Genomic DNA, 17,482 nt, shown 5'->3' with positions numbered 1-17,482 from the left:
GGGCGCACACATTCCGCACACATTCATTGGATCGACCTTCTGTGATTCATCCTTTTGTGGAAATATGAAATGACAGAACAGATTCAAGTTTATTCATGGTGGGAAGAACTGGAGGGGGCAAAGTCCTGAGAGAAACATCTCTAATGTTTTGCGAGGAAGAATTCTGTTTGCGGTTAAGAAGCGGTGGTGAAAGGACAGTTATCGTTAGCTTAGGTGGCTTAGGAGACCAATGTTTTGCTTAAGATCGCTTTATGAATTAACTGTCCCTGGGAGCCTGAGCCCTGCTCTGATTTATGTCTACTGCAGCCCTTGATGGTGGTGCTGATGAAATTCAGCACGCCACTCGGGAGAAATCTGAAAATGCAGCAGCAGATTTTTTTTTTTTTTTTTTACTCTCTTTTGTTGGCTAAATGTCAGTGAACATTAAAAAGACTGCAGCATCCCAGTTTCTAAAATCTGTATGGACAAAACATCACTTGACTTAATGCCAGCTCGGGCATAGGAAAAATAGTGGAACATTTTACCGGCAATATTGTTCATCATAATTCAGTCCATGTTACTACTTGAGGTGTATTTTAGCAATTGTTTAACAGTTTTCCTGACCTGTGGGGTTCAGTTTTAAAAAAGAATGAGTGCTGAGCATAGAGGCACAGATTCCTGCCAGCAACTTAAAGATGCAGAACCACTTTTCTTAATGAAAACAGGCCTAATAAACTTGGCACCTTTCCTCCTGCACTTCTCAGTTTCATTTTTCAACTGAGCCTGTTATTTGGTGCATTATAACCAATAAAGAAATTGCTTACAAGAGCAGTATTGAAAAACTCCACTGTGATCAATGGCTGCTTACCATTGGAAACTCCATCCCAGATGTCCAGCCAATCATATTTGCAATCCCCCTCTCCAGCCTGCAGAGGGTCATGTTCCAGATCAAAGGTCAAGAACTGGAGGACGATTTCCATCTTTGGTTTGGCGATGATAGTGAAGGTGCAGTCCAAGTTGTGCGGGTACTTGTCAGGAAACCCGAGGGATTCAATGGTTCCATTAGAACTGGTAAAGTTTCGAGAACAGTCTTCAGAACCTGAAATGGTATATGCAGATATAATTTAAAAAATCTTTATCTAAATTAAGCATGAGAAATAATAGTGGCTACAGAATGGTGAGATTATCCCTTTCTATATATTTATTTAATTATTTAAAAAAATGTATAATACCATCTATCAAAATTTCTAGGTGGTTTACAATAAACAATCATAATTAAACAGCTATCAGTCACTAACTAAAATACAATATACATCAAACCATATCATAAAATAGCATATATATAAAAAAGTTTAAGAGTAAAAAATAAAGTACAATAAAATAAAATAAAAAACGATGCAAAGAAAAACCTTTAGTTATTATTTCAATGCTAGGTTAAACCATACACCAGAAAAAAATCTCTGTAATCAACTCCTCCTTGATTATAATTTTGCTGCAAAAATAGACAATTGCAGGGACAGGTCACTCTCAGAACATCATATGCTAGAGTACATTGAAAGCCTGCCAGATGGTCATCAATACACTTTTTTAAAGTTTATATTTTATTGAAATAATCATTTTATATAAAATATTCAAAGCCATTTTGAATCATAATATGCATACATATAGTAAATGGTCTAATGTAGTGTATTTCAAATACTGTGCATTGTCTCGATATACTGATGCAATATGAATATGGTAATGAGCTGATTTGCATGGAAATCAGCTCATTATTAGTCAATCTGATACAAATAACACAGCTTGCATCAAAATTTGCAAGCTGCATTATTTTAAGAAATGTTATCTACACTTCAAGAAGTGTAGCTAAATTTCCCCAGAAGCATCCGGACTCTTAAGACACATCCTGATGCTCTGGGGTTGCCTTAAAGAATTTGAGCAGGCCAAATATGCCTCTCTTGTCCTTGTGAAAACCCTAAATGTTGATAGATGCCTATGTGTGACCACTGAGGCAGCCAAAGTGTCGAAAACTTTAAAAAATACATTAATATATTCAGAGTCTGCCCTCTCTCTCCCTTCCAAACTCTGCCTTCTTTAGTTAAAAGAAATTATCTCCTGACCCCATCCCTGATTCCCCCCAGGCCAGTACCTTATGGTCCATGGTGGTTTAGTGGGACCCAAGGCACTCCCGTCCCTAGGGCAGTGTTTCCCAACCCTCTCCAGGAGGCACACCTAGCCAGTTGGGTTTGAGGATTTCCACAATGAATATGCATGAGATATATTTGCATACCATGGGTCTCCAGTGTATGCAGATCTATCTCATGCATATGCATCATGGATATTCTGAAAACCCAACTGGCTAGGTGTGCCTCCTGGAGAGGGTTGGAAAAGACTGCTCTAGGGCTCCAGGCATGCACCTGCCATTTTCAAAATGGCACTGGCCAGCCACAAACACATTTTTGCCCTATTACAGGATGGGACAAAAGTATAAAATAGGCCGGCCGGTGCCATTTTGAAAATGATGCCAAGTCTGGAGCCCTATGGGATACTCCGGGCACCATGAATCCTAAGATACTAGCCAGGGAAGGGACCCAAGGGGTGGATATGGGTAATTGTTTGACCAAAATGGGTAGAGAATGGGAGTCAGGAGGTAGGCAGACTCCAAATGTATTAATGTATTTTATTTATACTTTGGATGGCTCAACAGGTGGTTGGAATGGGGGTGTCACGAGATCCCCAGAGCTTTCAAAAGGCTGTGGGGTGGGAGTATATTTGAGCCATTCAGGCCCCTTAAGAAAATAGTATCCCTGGGCCATAGGGGCCGCCATAGCGTAGTACACACACAGGGCACCTAAGCTCCTAGTAGCTTTTTGACCACCAAAAAAAATATTGTGAGATTTACCTAGCTGTAATACCAAGTACCACAGTTTACTGAATCCTGTGGAATTTTTCTCTCTGGGAAAAATTGCACAACTTAGTTATTGACCACGTTAGATTATACATCCTCTGGGAACAGGGAAGCACTTCCTTCATGTGGATTCAATTCACCTTGAGCTACCAATGAAAAGGAATGAGCTAAATCTTAAAAAAAAAACCCCAAAAAACCCAGTACCTTGCTATTTATCAGACTGAGTGTGCACCATACTTTTGATAGCACAAAGCAGTGAAACACCCTGTTTTTATTACTGACAATTACTAATACTGATTAGTGTAATATCATAACATAACATAACATGTATAATTCTTAAGGAAAAGTGATTAACTTGGAAAGGACGCTTGAAAACATAGGGTCGGTAACTAAAATGAGTGCCTAGGCACCCATACCCATGTGTATGGGCATGCGAGCACACATGTGCTAGAATTTTAAATCATGCACACAGCTGGGCACATATGATTTAAAATATACTTACTGTGCGAAGATGTGCTCCTAATTTTAAGTGGTTACTCAAGCAAATGTATTTCATGTATCTTCCTTAGGACTTTGTCAGATTTAACACGTGCAGGTAAGCAGATTTTAAAACATGCTCGTGTGAAAGACATTCCACATTTTACCAATTAGTCTACCAAGTTGCCCAGTTCATCTCAAGGTCTTTTTCAGCCTGCATTGCCCCCAGTTGATCCAGACCCCTCATCCAGTCGTTTTGGGCCTAAACAGAGATTTATGCAGACTTATACCTCAACAAGAGTAGAAGTAAAACATGCTTAGCTAATAGCCTGCCGAGACCTGTGTTTGCAGGATTTAATATATATATTTACATGTGTAAATTTTGGCCCCACTCCAGAATGCCCCAACATGCCCCAACTCTGCCTTTTTTGTTTTACTCATGCACACCCTTATATGCACATAATCGGCCGGATTTTAAAAGGGTTACGCGCATAAGTTATGCGCGTATGTTACGAGCGCGCGCGGGCGCGGTTGTCTCGGGCGGGTGGTGAGCCCTTGGGCCACTGCAGGACCCCAGGAGGAGCCCAAGGCCACACCGTGGGAGGTGAGCTGAGCAGGCATGGTGAGCCAGGCAGGCAGGAACAGAAGCAGGAAGTCCGGCCCTCAGCCGGACCGGCATGCCCATGGTAGCCAACACGGGGAAGTTGACTAATGAACGGTCCTCTGACTGTTCCCGGCCCTTTCGGACCTGCCGCAGGGAACGGCAATGGGCAGCAGGCCGGACAGAGGCGAGGGCAGACAGAGTCCTTAGCAGAAGACATCAGACGGGGCAGAAGCAGGCTGAGGCAAGACGGAGACATCAGGACAAGGGCTGAAGCGAGACACAGGAAAGGTCCAGGCGAGCGGGAACTCCGATGCTGGGATACTCACATCCGAAGCCCCCTCGGCTGGCAGAGGAAGACATCCGGGCAAGGGCTGAAGCAGACACTGTAGACAAGGCTGGACGGGAACATTGCACTGTCCATCAGGGCGCCCTACTCAGCCCACCCGTGGGACTGAGTCGCGGACCACCCTGTCCCAGACGCGCCCTACACAGCCTAGGAAGGCTGGTCGCGGACCACGCTGAGAAGGAGGGCGCGGGGAAGACCCAGGCGAACAGGAACTCCGATGCTGGGATACTCACATCCGAAGCCCTTTCGGCTGGCAGGAACAGGAGCAGACATCAGGCAAAGACACTGGACAAGGAACCAAGGAAGACCTGGATCAGCACGGTTACAGCCAACTGTAAGGCCTGATCGAAGGCCCGGTGCAAATGAACAGACAGTCCTTAAATACTGGAGGTAGAAGGCAACTCCCTGGGAGGAGATTGCCAGGACCGCCCACCGCTGGTCCTATAACTAGGGTAGAGAGCTGCGGGCCAGCCCCTAGAGAAACGGGCGGGGCTGGAAGCAGGAAGTCCAAACGCTGAGGCTTGCAAGCCACAGGCATGCCTCAGGAGCAGCTAGGCCTCTCAGGCCCTGGAGCAAGTCCTGGATGATGCGCAGGCGAGGCCCTGGCTTCAGAGCGGCCTCTGGAGGAAGGTAAGAGACCTCCTGTAGCGCAGCAGCAGGGGGGATCGCAACAGTGTAACCCTTTTAAAACCCCCCTGTGTGCGCCGAGCCTATTTTGCATAGGCTCGGCGGCCCGTGCAAGCCCCAGGACGCGCATAAGTCCCGGGGCTTCGCTATGGGGGGGTGTCGGGGGCATGTCGGGGCTGATGCGTAATTCGGGGTGTTCCGGGGGCACGATGCCGGCCTGGGGGTGTTTCAGGGGCATGGCCGAGGCCTCCGAAATGGGTCCTGGGCCGGGGAATCGCGCGCCAACTACATCTGCTTCTGGCAGGCATAACTTTTAAAACACAGGTAAGGGGGTTTAGATAGGGCCGGGGGGGTGGGTTAGGTAGGGGAAGGGAGGGCAAGGTGCGGGGGGGGGGGGTGGTGGAAGGAAAGTTCCCTCCAAGGCCACTCCGATTTCCGCCTCAGAGGGAATGGCAGCGAGCGCAGGGCTCGGCGCGCGCAAGGTGCACAAATTTGCACCCCCCTTGCGCTCGCCGACCCTGGATTTTGTAAGATACGCGCGGCAATGCACGTATCTGATAAAATCCCGCGTACTTTTGTTCATGCCTGGTGCACGAACAAAAGTACGCGCGGGCGCAGATTTATAAAATCTACCCCAATATGCGGCTTTTAAAATACGTATGCTCACACATGGCCCATAATCTCGTTCATATGGGCCTTTTAACACAAGCAACACTTTTTAAATTCACCTCTAAATCTTTTATCCAGTTTATAGTAGATGAGTTGAGGAGTTTAGATACCTAGGAGCAACATTAAATACAAGAGGATTCCTTTCCAGAGAGAACAGAATGAGGACCAAGACTGGATAGTTAAACTGAAGAGGCGTGAGTGATAAGAGAATACCAGCTTGATGAAAAGGAAAAGTGAGTAAGACTGTAACAAGATAGATCAGTACTAGTCTACAGGGCAGAGTTTCAGAGCATGAGAAAGAATGAAGAACAAGAAATGGGTGTAATAAAGATGAGGATGCTATGCTGGATTCTTGAGGGTGACACAATGTGACAAGGTCAAGAATGAAAGAAGAGTTATGAAAAGTCGATGGCTGAGACCACAGAGAAAATGAGTGAAAGACCAGTATAGTTTAGACATGTGGAAAGAAAAGATGAAAGTTATATTGGCAGAAAGGTACTGGAAATATGGGTAGACAGAAAAAAGCCCAGAGGAAGACAAAAAGAAAAAAAGACTTAGATCAATCCTGCTTACCAGGATAATGAGGCCCGCAACTCATGAAAGAGAGCTGTGCTTGACCAGGGAGAATGGTGGAAGATGTCTAGAGCCATAGACCCCATAAGAGTGAAAAAGACTGGGAGAAGAAGGTAGGTCTCTCTCATTACTCCTTCCCATCTAGCTCTTAGAGGAGAGGCATAATGCATGAAATTTAGTATTTTATCATTTTTCTATCAAATATATTACAGTGAGCTCCTACAAGTAAGATGGTGACAAAGGTGGAGATCAAACAGGATTTGTGGTATTGCAAAAAAAAAAAAAAGAAAAACTGGATAGACTAGATAGTGACAGCAAGACCTAGCTGCCCTCATATGATATGTTACATGTCTCTATAGAGCCAGTTCCAATACTAACTTGCTAAATAGGATTTTAGACAGTGCTGGGGAGGAGCCGGCTGTCGTGGTACACGTGGGCACCAACGACACAGGAAAATATAGGAAGGAGGTTCTGGAATCCAAATTTAGGCTCTTAGGTAGAAAACTTAAATCCAGAACCTCCAGGGTAGCATTCTCTGAAATGCTCCCTGTTCCACGTGCAGATCACCAGAGGCAGGCAGAGCTTCGGAGTCTCAATGCGTGGATGAGGCGATGGTGCAAGGAAGAGGGATTCAGTTTTGTTAGGAACTGGGGAACCTTTTGGGGAAGGGGGAGTCTCTTCCGAAGGGATGGGCTCCACCTTAACCAGGGTGGAACCAGACAGCTGGCACTAGCCTTTAAAAAGGAGATAGAGCAGCTTTTAAACTAGAACAAAGGGGAAAGCCCACAGTCGCTCAGCAGCGCATGGTTCGGAGAGAGGTATCTTCAAAGGATTCTAATGATGCATTAGAATTAGGGCATCCCAACAGTGAGGTTCCAATAATAAGAAAAGTAGTCCAAGTGCCTGTAACTAAAAACTCACCTGAGCTAAAAAATTCTAACTTATCCCTATCAATTAAAAAGCAGAATGAAAATACAAACAAAAAACAAACTTTGAAATGTTTGTATGCTAATGCCAGAAGTCTAAGAAGTGAGATGGGAGAATTAGAATGTATAGCAGTGAATGATGACATAAACTTAATTGGCATCTCAGAGACATGGTGGAAGGAGGACAACCAATGGGACAGTGTTATATCGGGGTACAAACTATATCGCAATGACAGAGAGGAGCACCCAGGAGGTGGTGTGGTGCTTTATGTCCGGGATGGCATAGAGTCCAACAGGATAAACATCCTGCACGAGACTAAATGCACAATTGAATCTTTATGGGTAGAAATCCCTTGTGTGTTGGGGAAGACTATAGTGATAGGAGTATACTACCGTCCACCTGGTCAAGATGGTGAGACTGACAGTGAAATGCTAAGAGAAATTAGGGAAGCTAACCAAATTGGTAGTGGGGTAATAATGGGAGATTTCAATTACCCCAATATTGACTGGGTAAATGTATCATCGGGACACACTAGAGAGATAAAGTTCCTGGATGGAATAAATGATAGCTTTATGGAGCAATTGGTTCAGGAACCGATGAGAGAGGGAGCAATTTTAGATCTAATTCTTACTGGAGAACAGGATTTGGTGAGAGAGGTAACGGTGGTGGGGCTGCTTGGCAATAGTGATCATAATATGATCAAATTTGATTTAATGACTGGAAGGAGGACAGTAAGAAAATCCACCGCTCTCGTGCTAAACTTTCTAAAGGGAAACTTTGATAAAATGAGAAAAATTGTTAGAAAAAACCTGAAAGGAGCAGCTACAAAAGTAAAAAGTGTGCAAGAGGCATGGTCATTGTTAAAAAATACCATCCTAGAAGCATAATCCAGATGTATTCCACACATTAAGAAAGGTGGAAAGAAGGCAAAACGATTATTGGCATGGTTAAAAGGGGAGGTGAAAGAAGCTATTTTAGCCAAAAGATATTCATTCAAAAAATGGAAGGAGGATCCAACAGAAGAAAATAGGATAAAGCATAAACGTTGGCAAGTTAAATGTAAGACATTGATAAGACAGGCTAAGAGAGAATTTGAAAAGAAGTTGGCCGTAGAGGCAAAAACTCACAGTAAAATCTTTTTTAAATATATCCGAAGCAGAAAGCCTGTGAGGGAGTCAGTTGGACCGTTAGATGTTTGAGGGGTTAAAGGGGCACTTAGAGAAGATAAGGCCATCGTGGAGAGATCAAATGATTTCTTTTCTTCGGTGTTTACTGAAGAGGATGTTGGGGAGGTACCCGTACTGGAGAAGGTTTTCATGGGTAATGATTCAGATGGACTGAACCAAATCAAGGTGAACCTAGAAGATGTGGTAGACCTGATTGACAAACTTAAGAGTAGTAAATCACCTGGACCGGATGGTATACACCCCAGAGTTCTGAAGGAACTAAAAAATGAAATTTCAGACCTATTAGTAAAAATTTGTAACCTGTCATTAAAATCATCTATTGTACCTGAAGACTGGAGGATAGCTAATGTAACCCCCATATTTAAAAAGGGCTCCAGGGGTGATCCGGGAAACTACAGGCTGGTTAGCCTGAATTCAGTGCCAGGAAAAATAGTGGAAAGTATTCTAAACATCAAAATCACAGAACATATAGAAAGACATGGTTTAATGGAACAAAGTCAGCATGGCTTTACCCAAGGCAAGTCTTGCATCACAAATCTGCTTCACTTTTTTGAAGGAGTTAATAAATTAAACATGTGGATAAAGGTGAACCTGTAGATGTATTGTACTTGAATTTTCAGAAGGCATTTGACAAAGTTGACAAAGTTCCTCATGAGAGGCTTCTAGGAAAAATAAAAAGTCATGGGATAGGTGGCGATGTCCTTTCGTGGATTACAAACTGGCTAAAAGACAGGAAACAGATAGTAGGATTAAATGGTGGAGTGCCTCAGGGATCTGTATTGGGACCCTTACTTTTCAATATATTTATAAATGATCTGGAAAGAAATACGACAAGTGAGGTAATCAAATTTTCAGATGATACAAAATTGTTCAGAGTAGTTAAATCACAAGCAGATTGTGATAAATTGCAGGAAGACCTTGTGAGGCTGGAAAATTGGGCATCAAAATGGCAGATGAAATTTAATGTGGACAAGTGCAAGGTGATGCATATAGGGAAAAATAACCCATGCTATTGTTACACAATGTTAGGTTCCATATTAGGTGCTATTACCCAAGAAAGAGATCTAGGCGTCATAGTGGATAACACATTGAAATCGTTGGTTCAGTGTGCTACGGCAGTCAAAAAAGCAAACAGAATGTTGGGAATTATTAGAAAGGGAATGGTGAATAAAACGGAAAATGTCATAATGCCTCTGTATCACTCCATGGTGAGACCCCACCTTGAATACTGTGTACAATTCTGGTCGCCGCATCTCAAAAAAGGATATAATTGCGATGGAGAAGGTACAGAGAAGGGCGACCAAAATGATAAAGGGAATGGAACAGCTCCCCTATGAGGAAAGACTAAAGAGGTTAGGACTTTTCAGCTTGGAGAAGAGATGGCTGAGGGTATGATAGAGGTGTTTAAAATCATGAGAGGTCTAGAACGGGTAGATGTGAATCGTTTTTTTACTCTTTCGGATAATAGAAAGACTAGGGGGCACTCCATGAAGTTAGCATGTGGCACATTTAAAACTAATCGGAGAAAGTTCTTTTTCACTCAACGCACAATTAAACTCTGGAATTTGTTGCCAGAAGATGTGGTTAGTGCAGTTAGTACAGCTGTGTTTAAAAAAGGATTGGATAAGTTCTTGGAGAAGTCCATTACCTGCTATTAATTGACTTAGATAATAACCACCGCTATTACTAGCAACGGTAACATGGAATAGACTTAGTTTTTGGGTTCTTGCCAGGTACTTATGGCCTGGATTGGCCACTGTTGGAAACAGGATGCTGGGCTTGATGGACCCTTGTTCTGACCCAGTATGGCATGTTCTTATGTTCTTTTGCTAATTTCAGTTCTGTTCTTTGGCCAAGCACTGTAGCTGAATCTAGCTGAACTTTCCTTCTTGGAGCTGCTCTTACTAATGAGAAAAGCATTTCCAGTCCAAGGAAAGAGGGTAGGAACCCAGTGCACTAATCACTCAGCTAGCATCCTGGTTTTTAATATGGTTACATTTTAGGGTTGTTTTTCTTTTTTTAAAGTGATACCTGCTTTCCAATCTACTTTTCTGGGTAGTACCTTAAGCCATAGGAATGCAAAAAGTCACAAAGTTTAGGGCTCCCAGCATGGCTTTGGCCACTGACTAATTTTAGAGCCAGGATAAGGAGATTTTGGAAGAGGAAAAGCCTAAGGAATTCTACTGAAAGGATGAACAGAGCACTCTTTCTCATTCTTCTTCGGCTGTCTACTCAGTAATGTTAGTTATTTCAGTCTTTAAGGAAGGGACGCGGATTGCCAATAGGGCTGACAATGATACCACTTATTTATTGCTGACCTCAACACTGGCCTCTATTGTATCCAGGCCAGCGAAGTGCCTCCTCTTTCTTACAGATCCAAGGTGCCTGGGGGAGGGGCGAGGAGGTTGCATTCCCATTCATGCAGTGGCTGCATTAAGATTGCCCCAGGGAAAGTCAGGACAATGAAGCAGCAAGAAGTTAAACCCTGTAGGTCACGAAGAAAACGGAAGAGAAAAAAAAAAAAAAGCATGAAAAATCACCCTTAGCTCCAAAACGGAACAAATATTTTAAAACTGTTTAAAAAGTTTTTTTCTCTTTCCTATGCAAAGCTTTTTCTCTCTTTTCTTCTGCATCTTCTGGCTTTCATCTGAAGCTGCCCTAACTTCGCACACCACAATTTTGCTAATCCCTGGGGGTTCCCCCTCTTCTTTCCCCTCTCCCCTGGACATTTTCTCATTGAGGCAAGTAACATTTTACCTTTTGGTTCATGGGGGTATTTTATTTCTTTATCATTGTGGTGAGTTCTTCTAGTGCTATTAATTCTATTAACACCTGCAAACTAACAGGTCGATTCTGAAAGCTTTGCGTGCGCAAAAATGCCCCCATATGCCACTGGAGCAACACAGATTTCAAAAAGCCACAAAATACATGCATATGTACCATGCGTGTGTAAGGAATAAGGGGCGGGGCTTGAGCGTTCTAGGGCAGGGCCAAGGCATGCGCATAACTCTGAATTTTAAAACCAAAAACCGCTGAGCGTGTACACTAGATATCTGCTTAACTTCATTGCCTCTCCTGATAAGGAGCAAGTCTGTCTGTAAATCTCCATTTAGGGGGTTTATAGAACAGGGTGAGGGCTCCTGGTCAACTGGGGGACATATAGGATGAAGAACTAGAGGAATCTGAACGATCTCGCTATTAACTGGACAAACTGGTGGACTAAGTGCAAAACTGGGAATGTGTCTCGTGCGAGCATGTTTTGAAATTCGCACATGAAAGCCAACACGGTCCTATGAAAGGCACATGCGTGCTAGCTGTGCTCAAGTAACCTCTTAACATTAGCAGCATACTTATGCGCAGTTGGTGCCTTTTAAAACATGTGTGCAAGTGTGTACACAATAAAAAATTCCAGCATATTCTTGCTCGCCCATGTGTGCTCATTTTAAAATTGATGTTTAATGTAGCAACTCAAGATTTTAACAAGATTACTAGTGTTACCCAATAGGGTTGTACATTCATTTTGGTACTTTATGTACATACATTTTTTAAGCTCATTGAGAGTAATTTTTAAAAGGTTTTGGCACATAAAATTTGAAGTTATATTTGTAAGCAGCATGTCTGCATGTGAGCAGTATTGTGCAAAGGCCAGAAGTATGCATTACTAACAGTGTCATGTGTAAATGTTAAATAGGAAAAACGGGGCAGTTGAGAGGCGTTCCAGGGTGAGGTGTGCAGGATTTAGTATTTTGTAAGCAGCATGTGTGAACACATTATCAAACTTGTATGGACACTTTTACACCTGACAATTGCGCTGTGGAACTGAAATCACACTTCTCTTTTGCTTTCAGTTTTTGGGTGGTGGGTCAGGTGAACTGGTGAAGCGTTCAGGTTGACTAGTTGAAGGCGGTGTTCGAACTGGTGTTTAAAAGTATGTACACAAATATTTTCACAAGCGTGCATGAATATTTTATAAAATATCTGCTTCTGCATGTAAACTGCAGTAATTATGCATGCAGCTTACAATTATTTCACGCGTAAAATACATTTATGCACTTGTTTAGAAAGTATGCATTAAAAACTGAATGCATACTGAAATATGCATATGTACTTTTGGAGAACAGATACGCAGTATTTTATAAATTGTGTAGATCCTGAGGAAAATGGTTATGAAAAAACGAAAGGAGCAACTGCAAAGAGTAAGATTTATTTTATTTAACAGATTTATCAACTGCAAACACTCCAAAAGATCCTCGCTCCAAATGACGTCAAATCTTCACCGATGTGTACTGTGCAGTTCATACGTCTCACTCTGCATGGAAAACTGGCTTCTAAACCCTAAACCACCACCAACTCCTCACCTCAAGCTATTAGCTGGACCTCCTATACACATATAAATAGTTGAATACTATGCAGGCCTTATAAATAATCCTGCCCAAACTTCTCCTCAATTCTGCTTCTTCAAAAAATGTACATGCATGCCATGCAATAATCGTATTATTGCATGCATTATCGCATGCATTAATGCCATAAAGCATTTTGATGACTGACCCTGTTAATTCCTTACATATAAGTACCTTTTGGTATTTAACCCAAACCCAAGATGTAAAGTCTGTGGAGGAGGGGAGAGACTAAGATGCAATATCAAATGTTTCTCTGAAAAGCCACATCTTAAATGCCTTTTTAAATTACTTCTGGTCCAATATTGTGCACAATTGTTCACATATATAGTTCCACAGGTTAAGCCCTGAAATTGAAAAAGCAAGGTCCCTTGTCTCAATCAACTAAGCCAAGCAAAGAGAATGGACTTCTAGAAGCCTTTATTTGCTGATCTTAAAGTGTGTGATGGTGTATAAAAAGTGATGTGATCCAAGGCATGGAATCATTATTAAGTAACTTGTATATTAGCATCAAGATCTTAAATTTAATTTTGCACCAGACTGGAAGCCAATGGAGGGAAGATAATATTGGTGTAATGTGATTGAGAGAGCCTATGCCTGTTAAGATCCAAGCAGCGAGTTGCAATAATCAATTAAATTCCTTCATATGCATTTTCATTGATAAGTCGGGGTCTAATAGAACTCCAAGGTTCTGGAAATAAGATGCAATCAAAAAGAGATGTCCTTCAAATTTAAATTTAGATGGCACATCAGCGAAGGGATATCTACTTAAAATCTTCATCTTTGTCTTAGCAACATTTAAAGCTAGTTTGTTATGGTGTAACCAACCTTTGTTTAAAGATAGACACATGGTTACATACTTGAATATGACAGCCCAAGACTTATCAACAGGAATAAAAAAAAGCTGGATATCATCGGTGAAAGTTTTGAAATTAACTCCCAGGCCAGTAAGTATCTGACATAAAGAGTCCCGAGTATATATTAAACAGAGTAGCAGACAAACCCCTGCGGAACTCCTGTTCTCAGCAATTGCCATGATGAAGATGCTCCCATACCAATCTGTATCTGTTGCTTCTGTTCTGAGAGCGATAATATAAACCAACCTCTCTCAACTTTTTTTTATCGTGGAGGAACCTTCGGCATAATTTTCAGGTCTCAGAGAGCAGCTCGTGGTGCATTAGTGTGATCAGTAAGTTGTAGATATAATGTCAATAATAAGTGTCAGTGCTCTTTTGAGTGGAGAATATTTTTTATGGATCTGTTTATTTTATTGGCCTGCTCTTTTTGCTTAGTTTCCCCTCCATCTATTTTAAAAACCTTTGATCTCTTATTAGCTCCTGACCGTATCTATTTTCCTGTAGTACTACTTATAATTCTTTCTGTCAATTGCTATTTATGTTGCAAATTAATCCTTGTAATTTATTTTGTAAAATGATAAATAAAGAATATATATAAAAAAGAAAAGGTACAGAGAAGGGAGAATAAAATGATAAAGGGGACAGAACAATTTCTCTGTGAGGAAAGGCTAAAGAGGTAGGGCTCTTCAGTTTGAAGAAAAAACAAACAGTTGAGGGGAGATATGATAGAGACCTATAAAATAATGAGGGGAGTGGAACAGGTAAGTGACGTGTTGCGTTTGCTGGCTCGTGGGAAACCCTTGCAAGCCAGCACCCTCACCCAGGCTTCCGGACCGGCCATGCGGCAGGATGCTGCTGCTCCTCTAACTTGCGGCAGGACGCCGCCGCTCCCTCTGCCTCCTGACATGCCTCTAGGCGCGTGCCAAGCCCGGGCAGATTTAAAGGGCCCGCAGTGGGAAAATGCCCACCGCATTCCTGCATGACGTCACCTGCCTATCTCTAGAAAAGGGCCTCTTCAGACACTCGCTCACTGCCTCAGCAATGGGTGGGTTGCATCCTAAGCAGTGGTGAGTTGCTGCATTTTGCATTCCTGTTCCTGCCCACCTGATCCAGCGTTTCAGTGCCTGCCTACGTGCCTACCTGCCCATCTCCTCTCTCCAGCCTGCCTGCCCACCTTGTCTGCTCAGCTCTTTTCTTCAGCCTTGCCTGTTCACCTCGTCTCTCTAGCCTGCCTGCCCCATCCCTCCTAACACAGGTTCTCCTCGGATTCTTGGATTGACCACAGCCTGGACCTTGATCATCTCTGACTGGACCTTCACCATGACCCACCATACTACACTTCACAAGACTATCACCTAAGTCCTGCTGGCTCCCAAACCCCAAGGGCTCAACCTAAGGGGAAAGGGGCTGATATAAGTGAATCCATAGACCAGTCTCGCACTAGCTCAGTCCCACCAGCTATCAGGGAGGACTTACAGGACCTTTCTTGTAGGTGAAGTCAACCTTCCCGCAGCACCAAGGGTCCACAATCCTTACAGTAAGTTTTCAAATAGTACAAAAAAGACTTAGAGACATGCAATTAAGTTACAATGAAGTTACTAGGTAGTAGATTTAACACAAATAGGAGAAATTATTTTTTTACTCAATGCATAATTAAGCTTTGGAATTCATTGCTGGAGGATGTGGTAAAAGCTGTTACTGTAGCAGGATTAAAAAGAGATTTAGACAAGTTCCTGGAAGAAAAGTCCATAAACCATTATTAAGGCAGACTGAAGAACATAAGAAGTTACCATACTGGGTCACACTGAGGGTCCATAAAGTCCAGTATCTTGTTTCCACAGTGGCCAATCCAAGATACAAGTACCTGGCAAGTATCCAATCATTAGACAGATCTCATGCTGCTAATACTAGTAATAAGCAGTGGCTATTTCCTAAGTCAACTTAACTTATGGCAGTTTATGGACTTCTCCTTCAAGAACTTGTCCAAACCTTTTTTTACAAACATTTAAGCTAACAGCCTTAACTATATCCTCTGGCAATGAATTACAGAGCTTAATTGTGTATTGAGTGAAAAAGAATGTTCTCCAGTTTGTTTTATAAGTGCTATTTGCTAACTTCATGGAGTACTGCCTAGTCCTTCTATTATCTGAAAGAGTAAACTTGCCTCCAAGTTCTCTTTCCCTGTTGATTGTAACTTTGACCTATTCCTACCTATTGTTATCTTTCGTTTACTTGAATTGTTACTCCAGTTATACCCTTGTTAAATGTAAACTGATCCGATATGGTATTTTACTATGAAGGTCGGTATAAAAAACTGTTAAATAAATAAATAAATAAACAGCTGATTCACATTTACCCATTCTAATCCTCTCATGATTTTGTAAACTTCCAAGCTGAACAGCCCTAACCTCTTTAGCCTTTCCTCATAGGGGAGCCGTTCCATCCCCTTTATCATTTTGTTCGCCCTTCTCTGTACCTTCTCCAATGCATCTATATCTTTTCTGAGATGCGGCGACCAGAATTGAACACAGAACTCAAGGTATGGTCTCACCATGGAGCAATAAAGAGGCATTATGAGATTCTCTGCTTTATTCACTATTCCCTTCCAATAATTCCTAGCATTGCTTTTTTGACTGCCACAGCACACTGAACCGATGTACTGTCCATTATGACACTTAGATCTTATTTCTGGGTGGTATCTTCTAACATGAAACCTAAATTTATGTAACTACAGCATGGGTTATTTTTCCCTATATGCATTACTTTACACTTGTCCACATTAAATTTCATCTACCGTCTGAACGCCCAATCTTCCAGTCTCCCAAGGTCCTTCTGCAATTTAGCACTATCCACTTGTGATTTAACTACTCTGAATAATTTTGTGTCATCTGCAGATTTGATCAACTTACTCTTCGCTCCTCTTTCTAGATCATTTATAAATATATTAAAAAGCACTGGTCCAAGTACAGATCCCTGAGTTACTCCACTGTTTACCTCTCTCCTCTAAGAAAATTGACCATTTAATCCTACTCTCTGTTTCCTGTCTTTAACCAGTTTGCAATCCACAAAAGTACATTGCCTCCTATCCCATGACTTTTTAATTTTCTTAAAGTCTCTCATAGAGGACTTTGTCAAATGCCTTCTGAAAATCCAAATACATTACATCTACTGGCTCACCTTTATCCATATGTTTAGTAACATTTATTATTTTTATCTTGTGTATTACAGATGTTAAATATTTTGTTGATTGTTTTTATTTGATTGTTGTACATTGCTCTGGATGATTTATTTAAATAGTAAGGTGGTTTATAAATAACTTTTAAATAAATTAACCCCTTTAAAAAAACGTAGCAGATTTGGAAAGCAAGACTTCCCTTGGGTAAATCCATGCTGGCTGTATCTACCTATGGCCTAGATTCATCGTTCTAACGCAGAATGGTGAATCTAGCGAAAACAGGGGACGGGCCTGCGAAAGCCGGCAGCCATTGCACCACCGCTGCCGGCTTTCACACCCAATAGCTCCATCGTGAAAGGTGGTGCTATTGGGCGCGCTACTGGCGACGATAACTGTGCTTACCTTATCACTGCCAGCGAAGACATCGCAGCGTCCGCCTCCTCGCCGCTCCAACTCCTCCCCTCGCTGCCCCAACTTCGCACCCAGAAAGCTATCGCACATGAAAAGGGATTTTTCGCTTGTGATAGCCGCTTATCGCATGCAATAAGCAATAGAAAATGACCCCTATATGTTCTGTAATTTTGTTCTTTAGAATAGTTTCCATGATTTTCCTCAAATCATCCCTGGAGCCCTTTTTAAATACCGGGGTTACAAAGGCCACCTTCCAATCTTCAGGTAGAATGGAAAATTTTAATGATAGGTTACAAATTACTAGTAATAGATCTGATATTTCATTTTTGAGTTCTTGGCGAAATACAC

The 17,482-nt window shown here is 42.2% G+C and overlaps 1 protein-coding gene across 2 annotated transcripts in view; it reads right to left on the bottom strand.

Moving 5' to 3' along the window:
• Positions 1 to 17,482, bottom strand: part of NRP2 (neuropilin 2) — a 277,836-nt gene that overhangs the window by 160,927 nt on the left and 99,427 nt on the right. For both annotated transcript variants that reach the window (XM_029606320.1, XM_029606319.1), the window contains exon 4: positions 848 to 1,078. In XM_029606320.1, coding sequence (XP_029462180.1) covers positions 848 to 1,078 — 231 coding nt within the window. The remainder of the gene's footprint in view (positions 1 to 847; positions 1,079 to 17,482) is intronic.

This window comes from Rhinatrema bivittatum, chromosome 6 (assembly GCF_901001135.1).
Source record: "Rhinatrema bivittatum chromosome 6, aRhiBiv1.1, whole genome shotgun sequence".
Lineage (NCBI taxonomy): Eukaryota > Metazoa > Chordata > Amphibia > Gymnophiona > Rhinatrematidae > Rhinatrema > Rhinatrema bivittatum.
The sequence above is the reverse complement of the archived record's forward strand: the minus strand, read 5'-3'. Positions and strand labels throughout refer to the sequence as shown.